Source organism: Salvelinus namaycush, chromosome 7 (assembly GCF_016432855.1).
Source record: "Salvelinus namaycush isolate Seneca chromosome 7, SaNama_1.0, whole genome shotgun sequence".
Taxonomy (NCBI): domain Eukaryota; kingdom Metazoa; phylum Chordata; class Actinopteri; order Salmoniformes; family Salmonidae; genus Salvelinus; species Salvelinus namaycush.
The window spans coordinates 51,071,720-51,083,858 of NC_052313.1; the positions used below are offsets into that span (position 1 = coordinate 51,071,720).

The 12,139-nt window shown below is 42.8% G+C and overlaps 1 protein-coding gene across 1 annotated transcript; it reads right to left on the bottom strand.

Moving 5' to 3' along the window:
* Positions 1-413: 413 nt before the first annotated feature.
* LOC120051387 (atypical chemokine receptor 3-like) lies at positions 414-7,969 on the bottom strand. The gene is made up of 3 exons (XM_038998227.1): positions 7,800-7,969; positions 2,687-3,523; positions 414-2,254 (listed from the first exon to the last, which is right to left on the bottom strand). Exons 2-3 carry the CDS (start codon positions 3,463-3,465, stop codon positions 1,909-1,911), a joined length of 1,125 nt encoding a protein of 374 aa, XP_038854155.1. The 5' UTR covers positions 3,466-3,523; positions 7,800-7,969; the 3' UTR covers positions 414-1,908.
* Between the last annotated feature and the right edge of the window lie 4,170 nt (positions 7,970-12,139).

Consider the following 12,139-nt stretch of genomic DNA (forward strand, 5'->3'; position numbering starts at 1 on the left):
CATTCTAGAACACACACAGACACATGTTGTTCTGGAAGAGAACACAACCCATACATTCTAGAACACACACAGAGACATGATGTTCTAGAAGAGAACACAACCCATACATTCTAGAACACACACAGACACATGTTGTTCTAGAAGAGAACACAACCCATACATTCTAGAACACACACAGACACATGTTGTTCTGGAAGAGAACACAACCCATACATTCTAGAACACACACAGACACATGTTGTTCTAGAAGAGAACACAACCCATACATTCTAGAACACACACAGACACATGTTGTTCTAGAAGAGAACACAGCCCATACATTTTAGAACACACACAGACACAAGTTCTAGAAGAGCATTCAATACATTCCAAAACACAAATATTCTCAGACAAAGAAGTTTGAGGCAATAATAAACTGTTTTGTGCATTTATTTGTTATTTTACACAAGAGCGTAAAAACATCAACTGACTGGCAAGAAACTGTGTTTGCAAATTCAAAAACAGTTGCAAATGATTTTCAGGTTGTGACTGAAATGTACACACATTGTTTTTCTTTTGTGTAGTGAAATAAATGCAAACTAGTTGAACAAAAAGAACAAGATAACTAAAATATAACTAATGGTATATTATTTTAAACAGTAGCAAAACTGCCATTTTTTTAACATTACACAGAAAGCACACCTTCATTGATTCCGTTTCACAAAACTTCACAAAATCACTGCACCTACAGATCAACAAATATATAAATATGATATTTACAGAATAAACAATGATCTAATAATGTGGATTTGAAAGTCTACTCCTTCATTCTACATACTAAGCACCAATACTTCCTAAATGCGTCATCTACAGGAGTGTTTGGGACTGGATGGATCCTCCTGGCTTTATATGGACACCTCACTGACCAACATACATCAACATACATACATCAACATACATACATCAACATACATACATCAACATACATACATCAACATACATACATCAACATACATACATACATCAACATACATACATCAACATACATACATCAACATACATACATCTACTTCTCACATTCTACAGATTGGCTTTCGTGTTTGTAATGTCTTTTTTATGGCCCCAGCGAAGACCAGAAGCTAAGAGTCAGCTGAGGGGGATCAGAATAAAGAATACAAAATAAAATATAGCTTTAGAGTTTTGACTCTGGTCTCGGCTGTCAGTCCGTTTGACATTCCTGATTCCTATGTAAACACAGTGGCTTGATTCAGTGGCAGGTCCTTCAGGGTAATGGAGTCTGGTTGACTGACTGCCTGCTCACATAAACACTGGCAGGGAGAGCACCTCGTCTCCCTCCGCTGTGGCTCCGACCAGGGCAGGGGGAAGGGTGTGTGTGTGTGTGTGTGTGTGTGTGTGTGTGTGTGTGTGTGTGTGTGTGTGTGTGTGTGTGTGTGTGTGTGTGTGTGTGTGTGTGTGTGTGTGTGTGTGTGTGTGTGTGTGTGTGTGTGTGTGTGTGTTTACGATGTCATTGAACCATCTGTTTGGGTGACACCAAGTCTCCAGTTCAGAAGAAGTGCTTTATGAAGAAGACCCCCCACCCCTGTTACTAACCAGGGGGAAGTTAACCAAACTCACTCAAAAAGGGGGAAATTATAACAAAACTGGAGTCACACTGTAAATGAAACAGAGCATATGTATTTGGTCTTGGTCTTTTACAGTGCGTCTAATGTGCTTGAGATGTCCTTCCCAGGGACTGCATGCAGTCAGTTAACTGTTCAGCCCGTTCAGCAGGCCTTAAATAGAGTCTGTTTGGTAGAGAGTCAGTTCTCTGTGGGTTGTGTGACATCACCTCTGTGGGTCCAAGACAATTTTCCCCTTAGGGACAATAAAGTGTATCCTATCTTATCCTGTCCTCTCCCAGCGGGCCAATCACATGTTATTCTCCACCGCCGCCACGGCCGAGTACTCCGTCTCGGACACATGTGATGCGTCAATGAGCTTGGCCAGGCCCGTCTTGGTGGAATACTTGAAGATGAAGGCCTTCATGAGGTCGTAACGGTAGTTTCTGTTGATGAAGTTATAGATGACGGGGTTGATGCAGCAGTGGATGAGGCTGAAGCACTGGGTCAGGTGGAGGGACACATACAGGAAGTTCTCCAGCCTGCAGCTGAAGGGCAGGACGTTGAGGAGAGATAAAGTGTCGACCAATAGGACTCCGTGGTAGGGCAGCCAGCAGACCAGGAACACCACAATGTAGGTCAGGATGATCTTCCGGCTGATAATAATAATAATAATAATAATCATTGATTAATCATTGATCATTGATTGGATTTATAAAGCGTATGTGCGTGTGTATGTGTTTGTGTGTGTTCGTGCGTGTGTGTGTGTGTTTGTGTGTGTCTGCGTGTGTGTATGTGTGTGTGTATGTGTATGTGTGTGTGTGTGTGTGTGTGTGTGTGTGTGTGTGTGTGTGTGTGTGTGTGTGTGTGTGTGTGTGTGTGTGTGTGTGTCTGCGTGTGTGTGTGTGTGTGTGTGTGTGTGTGTGTGTGTGTGTGTGTGTGTGTGTGTGTGTGTGTGTGTGTGTGTGTGTGTGTGTGTGTGTATGTGTGCATGTGTGCGTGTGTGTATGTGTGTGTGTGTGTGTGTGTGTGTGTGTGTGTGTGTGTGTGTGTGTGTGTGTGTGTGTGTGTGTAAGGGAGGCACTCACCTGATGCGTCGCTCCTGGTTTGAGTTGGCGCTGGAGCCTGGCGGGTTGGCGTTGCCGATGGCGCCTGCTAATAACAGGTAGAAGACAGCGATGACCGGGAACGGGATGGCAAAGCCCAGGACGATGAAGCTAAGCTGGATGCCCACCATCCACTCTCGGGGGTTGTCAGTGGGGTAGACGGGCCGGCACAGGGTGGCGTCAGAGTGTGTGGACTTGACCGCCTGGAGAAAGTAAGTGTCTGGGACGGAGGCGGCCAGCGCCAGCAGCCAAACCAGGATACAGATCACCCTCCGCACCACCTTCTTCCTGCGGCTGTTCCCTCCGTCTCCGAATAGCGCCACGGACATGTAGCGGTCCGCGCTCATACAGGTGAGGAAGAAGATACTCCCGAAGAGGTTGACGCTGAACACCAGGTGGGTGATCTTACAGACGGCCTCGCCGAAGGGCCAGTGGCCGCGCTGCAGCAGCGAGCTGACCCAGACTGGGAGAGTAGCCACCACACAGAGGTCAGCCACAGCCAGGTTGAGGATGTACAGGTGGGTCTCAAAGCGGTTCCTCTCTGAGCGGAGGTTGACCCACACCACCAGGGTGTTGGCGGCCAGGCCCACCAGGAAGATGAAGATGTAGAGGACAGAGAGGGTGTAGAGCACCGCCGCGTGGCTGAACCCAGCCGGGCACAGCAGAGCCTCTACGTGGTGGGATGACATGTTGTCCCCCGTGAAGTTAAGCTCCGCCCACATCTCCATCAGCTCCGTCAGCTCGTTCACACTCAGACTCATCGTGGCGTTCACCGCAGTAGGGGGAAGGCCGTGTTGTGAAAAAGCCAGAATCCACAATCTGTAAAGCAAGAAGTTTGCTGGTTAGAGTTCGCGCAAAACAAATGGATCAACTGAGGGGCTGTATGAGCGGAAATATGTCCATTTGCAAAACAAGACATTTGCTGGGTGACCACACAAACATATGGACCAAATATGTCAAACAATCATTTGTTTAGAGGGACAACAGGCATTATCTAAAACATCTCAAGAGGCCAACATCTCAATGACCCCCGAAATCTGAGGGGGTACAAAGTATGTGAGGATGTCTGGGGGGGGGGCTTGGTGGTCCTGAAGTTGGAGAATCTTCCATTTTTCAAACACCTGAAACAGCGTTTTCCATGCTTAATTCTATGTAAAAAAAATATATATGTTTATTTTTCTGCATATCTAAGCATACCTCTTGAGCTGACTGTATCCTCCTGAACGGCAGTTATTGTTTTAAAGAAACTAAATATGCTCTCTGCATCTCTGCTAAAATCTGGGTAAAAGATTGAAAGGTATGTGACTTATTCAGTACATTTAGTTATTGGTTGCTTTTCTAAAGTCTTCCAACCTTGCCAGCAGGCATTCCAGCTAAGATAGTTTTAGACAAGCTAGTTACTGGAACTTGATTGATAACCTGAAATGGCTTCTTGGTAGCTAGTTATCAGGTTGGGTGATTGGGAACCTATCTGGACTAGCTAAAGCCAACTTCATACAATTGCAAGGTGGCTAGTAGTATTACAGAGACTTTTTAGTATTTTTTATTACAGGATAAATCTGAGGGTCATGTCCCCTGTGCTCCCCATGGGCATGGCGCCTCTGTCCGAGGCGGCATGGTGGGATGTCAGGGGTTAGACCGATCGCATGCTGTGTCCAGGAATGTTCTCAATGTTTTCCCTCTAGTTCATTAGACAGAGACATTCCACAGGACTCCCGAGTTCCTCCTTGTCCATCAATAACAAGCAGTGTTCCTCCTAGTACATCAATAACAAGTAGAATTCCTCCTAGTACATCAATAACAAGTAGAATTCCTCCTAGTACATAAATAACAAGCAGGATTGGGGCCATCGCTGCCAAAGGAGGAGTTATCATGGTCTAAGACAGACAGATTCTCACATCTGAGACTAATCTGACTACTGCAAGCTGGGTGCTGAGGGACTATTTCAACTATGCCTGTATTACCACTGAATTGTGAACTGAAGTAAGCCAGTAAATGATTTATTACTGAATCAAAATAAAGGGCTTTTCAGATTATACCGTTTTCAAATGTAACTGTGGAGATTTAAAAATTCACTCAAAATTTAGCATGGTCCATTTTAAGCTAAATCAAATAAATGTCACTAAATACTGTAGGTACATGTGGAGCATGGACATTTATGACTCCATGTATTTGTGTACATCCATTTTTATGACAGTGAAATAGGGACCTCCCAACCTCACAAGGACCTCTCAACGGCATTTACTTAGCCTTTGGCACAAAGAGAGTGAAGAGTGTACTGATGCTTTCAATGTGACCCAGGAATACCTCAAGGTGAGAACTTCACGGACACGGAAACGTAGCCTGCGATTGAGATATGGACAGGATGGAATGTGTGTGTGTGTGTGTGTGTGTGTGTGTGTGTGTGTGTGTGTGTGTGTGTGTGTGTGTGTGTGTGTGTGTGTGTGTGTGTGTGTGTGTGTCTGTCTGTCTGTCTGTCTGTCTGTCTGTCTGTCTGTCTGTCTGTCTGTCTGTCTGTCTGTCTGTCTGTCTGTCTGTCTGTCTGTCTGTCTGTCTGTCTGTCTGTCTGTCTGTCTGTGGAAGGTATGGAAGGTGAACGGTTCCGTTCTTCACTAGAAACAGTGAACCGGCATCATATCATGGCCCTTTCCTTTGAACCGACAGTTCCAGGGTCAGGGGTCAGAGGGCCGTGTTGTTGAGAGAGAGATGTGAAGCGAGCCAGAGAGCTTCACATCAGATGAGACCATAGAACACAGGATGCAACTGGTGCTGCTGGGTAGCCCTTCACACACTGATTAAACCTCTCACTACTTGGCTTCTACTGCAGGTCTTCATGGACTACCGCACTTCATAACACATGTTCAGACTGTTCAGAGTTTATACTTCATAAGACATGTTCAGACTGTTCAGAGTTTATACTTCATAAGACCTGTTCAGACTGTTCAGAGTTTATACCTTATAAGACATGTTCAGAGTTCATACCTTATCAGACATGTTCAGAGTTTATACCTTATCAGACATGTTCAGAGTTTATACCTTATCAGACATGTTCAGAGTTTATACCTTATCAGACATGTTCAGAGTTTATACCTTATCAGACATGTTCAGAGTTTATACTTCATAAGACATGTTTAGACTGTTCAGAGTTTATACCTTATCAGACATGTTCAGAGTTTATACTTCATAAGACATGTTCAGAGTTTATAACTTATCAGACATGTTCAGAGTTTATACTTCATAAGACATGTTCAGACTGTTCAGAGTTTATACCTTATAAGACATGTTCAGAGTTTATACCTTATCAGACATGTTCAGAGTTGATACCTTATAAGACATGTTCAGAGTTTATACTTTATGTCTGTAAAACAAATAGAACTAATATAAATGCAATTGAAACGGATTAACTGGATTTAACCATCAAACAACTTAATCGTTTCTTTTTTTGCTTATAACATTAGCCAGATGTTTGTTCATCTAACAAAATTACCATATAGCCTTAAAAGCATTGTGGGTAACATGAGTAGATAGACAGCTGTCTTTAAGATGACCTTAAATCACTGACAGATGAAAACTAAAAGCCTGACCCATTTGGGAGAGGTGGGTTACATAAAAACAAAAGCTGCAGAAAGCTTGGTGTTTTTACTGCCGTCACTCCCACCATGCATTTGGGAATGGATGACATTAAATGCTGCATCTCCACGTGCCATAAAACGCCGTGGCCCTTTTGAGGACCCCAGTCCTTGTAAATCTGTTGTGTTTTCACTGGTCAAACAGAGTGGCTCTTCACCTGGTTCCCTTGTCCTCCCTCTAGCCCCCAATGGCCCCAGGGCAGCTAGCACCGTCTGGGGAACAAAGAGCTGCCCGTGTGGACACAGCGTCTCTCACCACCACACCCCCAATATTACATCCTACCACAGACATACACAAACACACTCACACACACATACACTCACGCACTCACTCACTCACTCACTCACACACACAAACAAACAAACATACAGTATACACATATTATACACACCTCCACTCTCTTTCTCGCTCCCAGTCTCTCACTGTCTTTCTGTCTCACTGTTTTTCTGCTTTTTCCTCTCTGCATACTACACTCCCTCCCCCTCCTCCATCTCCCTGTCCATCTCCCTTCCCTCTCCCTCCCCATCTCCCTTCCCTTCCCCCTCTCCTCTCCCACCCCTCTCCCTTCCCCTCTCCATCCTCCCTCTCCCTCTCAATCCCCCTTCTAGTTCTGGTCTCAGCAGAAACCCTGCAACTTTAAACTGTTTCCCTCCTCCTCCAAGGAACCCCCCCCCCCCCCCCCCCCCCCCCATTTCTCTCTCCCCACTCTTTTTCACAGTGAAAATTCTGCAACCATCTGTACTAAATTAATACATTGAAAGGTAGGCTATTAACGGTGTCCATCCAGCAAATAGCCTGCTGAATATGTGAATGACCAAAATGGGTCAGTCTAGTGGAATTTTAGTGATAGTGCATAAGTCTTCTGAAGATACAGTAGATGAATGTTGTCCTACTATAAACTACTTTTGTTAACGGAAATACACACTATCAACTACAGAACTTTTCCATTAATTATTTGATGCGTGATTTATTCACATAAACAGACCCACAGTTCCTAAACACGCTATCTCTCTACCTGTCAGCTATAATGCATTATGTTAAGATTTTAAAAAATAATAATAATAACGTTATTGTGCACAATTTAGGTGCGTCTATCCATTGCCGTATCGTTTGCTTACATACAGGGCAATCTAGATCTGATTGAATGTAGACCAGTCTGCGGGGATATAACCCACTGTTAATCCGCTGGACCCACTGTTAATCCACACCCCCAACTGTGAGACCCGGGGCGCTTTTACAAATGTATGACAACTTCAGAGCACAACAAATCTCAGCGCCATGGAATGGTTGGGTAATGTCAAAGCACTCGTTTTCTAAACTCAAGAAAAACTAACAAATAACAAACATGTAACATGCCAGTTAGAAAAACTATAATAGCCTATGAAAACGAAATGTATTTTATTTTCTGTCAGTGAAAAAGTAGGATAAAATGCACTATGGGTAGTGTTATTTAAAGGTTACTTACAAAATGCCTTTCTGTGTCCTTTGTAACTCCTTCAATACAGAAATTGCACAGAATGTCCCCGTGAATGCTTTTGAGAGTCCCTAGACTGGTGTCAATATTGACGTTATAGTAGGCCTATTGAAGTCTGTAGGTCATACGCAAATTGACTGAAGAGCTCTCGGGTTCCTGCTCTGTCGAGACTACCTCGCTTTGTCCCGGTGCACTTGTTAAATACTGCAGAGAGCAACGCCTACTAGGGCAACTAGGCAGCTTGGTAAAACTGATTCATTGAGGTTTCAGAAAAAAAACAATGGAATCGACGGACTTGCGAAACATCGGATTTCCACTCCCACCAACATAATAGAGATATAAACAGTAGTTAGTTATTTGTGTCCGAGTACTGAAAAGTCTGACGTCCAATGCTGCTTTGCATTCCATCACCTTCCGATACTGGTGGTGCGTTGGTGCTGAATTCTTTAGGGGAAATTTCTTATAATAGATTTACGAGCTTTTCTGTAGGGCCATATTTACATTTACATTTACATTTAAGTCATTTAGCAGACGCTCTTATCCAGAGCGACTTACAAGTACATACATCCATTATTATTTTTTTGTACTGGCCCCCCGTGGCATATATTATCATGATATTATTATAATTTAGTAGCCTATGCTAAATTCATTAGAATATTGGTAGATAATTGACTAAATTTAATGTAAAATATTTACAAGAAACTGTTAGCCAATAGGCTATGTTTTACCCTGAATTATAGTCTATGCCTACTTTTAAACATCATTTTGAATGCATTAATAGGCCTATATAATGATGTATTCACATCTTTAAAGGGATACTTCTGGAATTTGGCAATGAAGCCCTTTATCTACTTCACCAGAGTCAGATGAACTTGTGCATACCATTTTTATATCTGCCTGCAGTTTGAAGGAAGTTACTAACTAGCGTTAGCGCAATTGCTATGGTTGCAGCTAACCATCCAGTCACATGCTAGCAGTCATTGCGCTAGCGCTAGTTAGCATTGGCTCACTAAACTACCTCTATCATTCTGGATGCAGAGACATACAACTGGTATCCACGGCGGCAGGTAGCCTAGCGGTTAAGAGCTTCGGGGCACTAACTGAAAGGTCGCTGGTTCGAATTCCAGAGCTGACTAGGTGAAAAATATGTTGATGTACCCCTGAGCAAGGCATTTGACCTAATTGCTCCTGTAAAATGATGACTAAAATGTAGAAAGCAAATGCAAGCCACAAGTACACCTGATGTAGATAAAAATAAAGGGCTTCATTACCAAATTCCCTAATAAGGCTGTCTATTAAACCAAATCCCATTTGGAGTGACCTGAGTGCGCGCATAAAAGATTGGTGTGAAAATTCGATTAGCCTGCGCTTCTTGGCAAAATGTGGATGAAGGAATTCATGTAAACATATTATCTAGACAGAAGAGACACTCTCCTTTATTTGACCTGCAGGTGGTTAAAGTTGAACACTTGGTAGGTGAATGTATTTGGTGTTTAACTATTTTGAACCTTTCTTGGAACAAACTCAAAGGCTTGGCGTTCTTTAGGAGCTCACCTGTTCTCCTGCATGCCCTACTGGGATGAGTTTAAACACATAGGCCCTATGCCAGCTTGGCTCTTGTTATCTTGATTTTGGCAAGACATCTTACCATATGCCATATAAAAAAGCACAATGTGGAATCTCATTCATTGAAATATTTGCCAATGTATTGTCTAATTTTAGAAAGGAAGGATGGATGTTTGTTTGCCAGGGAATTTGATACAGTAGATAGATTGTGTCTGACTGACAAAGCCAGGGTGCTGCACCTGGTTGAACAATGCATGTCCATCCTCACTGCATCTGACAGAACCATCAGGGCCAGTCTCTGATGTCCTGCAAGCCAACACCAGATTCGGGTACTTTCTGAGGTTGTTCCCACCTAGCCTGAGCCCGTCAGAGGGGAATCCAGTGAGATTCGGTATAAAGCACTCCTCTCCCCTCCACCTTATGAGTTTACAGTTGGCTACATAACTGCCCATGTTGTGTCCTTAAACCTCTATTTTAATGATATCAAACATGTCAGCGGAATATGAAATTGCACTGTGGATCATTGATAAGATGAGTTTATATATACATATATAAGTTATCTGAAATACCGTTCCACTTCAAACATTATAGGCCTATCTGCTACTTTTGATGTAGCCATTAGCGAACGCGTGGAAAGTTCATTTCAACAGGCTGTAGCGCACCTGTGTGTCACTGTCTCTCTCACCATTCAGTTATTCAATATACCATGGCAAGCACGCATGACGGATCATATAGCACTCATAATCAGCCTTTGTGTTGGGGGACCACCGGGATAAAGGATGTCCTTAGGATCTATTGATGCGTTCACTGCTAATTGAATTTTACACTATGCTGATATTGCACATTAGAAAGCCATTACATCTTTATTCAGCCAGCTCATTTGCCTACGCGTGCATATAGTGACGTGTGTCTGTCTTTACATGTGCTGGTAATGTTGACTAAATATTGTCAACAACTTTTAAAAAACAACTTGTGAAAATGTAGACTGAAAAAAGAGAAAGGAATGCTCTGTATAAATTAATTTGCTGCCTGTAAAGTGAGAGCAACATCTCTTCTGCTATAGTTCTAAACGACAGGAGCGCTCGTTTGGTCAAACCTCATTGCGCAGGCGTGGCGTTTCGTTGCTAGACGCTCTGGTGCACACACAGCAAGAAAGCAAAGACGCTTCAGTCGATGGGACGCGCCTAACTTTTTTGGCGAAGTCTTTAAATTGAAAAATAGGTATAGTATGGCATCTTCAGTGTGATTTTATTGATACAAATTTCAATAACGATTCGTGTTTAAAAATATAATCTTATTCTGTGTTATTTGAGAGTATGACGATATTTTCCCACATCAAATGCAATGTTATTGGCTCCTGTTTTGTGTGATAGAGATTTTACCTGGTCTCCAAAGCACCTGTCTGGCCCATGTTTTGACTGCCGAACGGTTTCTGAGAGTCTGAACATCCCAAGGATGGAACCGATCTAGAACAGCGGTGTTTCCCCTAGAATAACGTAAATATAGCTATTATCATCAATACCCTATTTTTTAATTAGGAAATTAAATCCATCAGATGCGCAATTTTTTATTTTACTAGGCAAGTCAGTTAAGAACAAATTCTTATTTTCAATAGCAGCCTAGGAACAGTGGGTTAACTGCCTTGTTCAGGGGCAGAATGACAGATTTTTACCTTGTCAGCTCGGGGATTCGAACTTGCAACCTTTCGGTTTCTAGTACAACGTTCTAACCACTAGTCTTCCTGTCGCCCAATGCAATGAATGTGCATTAATAGCCTTGTAGTGCATCAAGAAAAACGGAACTCACAATTCTATTGCAAACAGCTCGTTGAATTCCACTCAAGAATGTCACACAGGTATTCTATTTTGTTTTATCTACATGATGTATCTCATATTGTGAAAATTCTGTAACCAATGTTGTGGCTAGACTATATAGGCCTATAGGACACTTGGAAAAATCAAAATGACATCCACAGACTAATATTTCCAGGAGAGGCACTGCACAACCCTAAACAGAGTAAACCACTTACTCAGTTGTGGTCATACTTCCTTTATGATTTCCTGACTATTAAAAGGGCTATGGGAGAGCAGCAGTTTGCGAAAGAGAGAGGAAGTCTACATTGTGTTTTGCTGTTCCCATAACAACAGACAGGCATGCTTGTATCAACCTCGCTAAGCATTTCAAAAGCAGTTAGTCTGAGCTATATTTCCCATCCCTAGATGTCGTTACTGAAATGTTACCACACAGCTTTATTCACAGAAATATGTCTAGTCACCGAGGACATGTGAAACAAATGAAACAAAATAAAGCCTAATCCTTTATTTCCTGGTCCCCTGACCGGTATAAGCCTTTGTGATTTGTTGACCTTGTATTTTGGGGGGTTTTATTGGGGGTCCTTTGAATTATTTTGACTTAACAGTGTTGTTGCCTGGGCACTAGTTGGGTATCTGGTTGAATTCCCCAACACCCTCTCATTTTTATTGTAATGTCCCCCTCAGAAATGTCCTTTCAGCCTAGTCCTCACTACACCTCCCCCATTCCCACCCACTCACCCCTGGCAGCTTTGATTCAACCAGTCCCCTAACAAGAGTGGGCCATGGAAATGCTGCCTTTAGGGTAATGACATAGGCCTCATAGCAATATGAAAGGAGCATGGTTTCACCATTGTAAGCCTCGGCTCTTTTAGATTTACAGAGGCAGCAACTATGTTAAAAGAGAAAATAATGACATGTATACAGATGTAGGAGCGTAATTTGATCACTCTT

Excerpts from the sequence above, each read along its gene's own strand:
- LOC120051387 (XM_038998227.1), bottom strand. The coding sequence starts at position 3,465 with ATGAGTCTGAGTGTGAACGAGCTGACGGAGCTGATGGAGATGTGGGCG. Across the intron at positions 2,255-2,686 it reads AACCAGGAGCGACGCATCAG|CCGGAAGATCATCCTGACCT; the intron begins GTGAGTGCCTCC and ends TATTATTATCAG.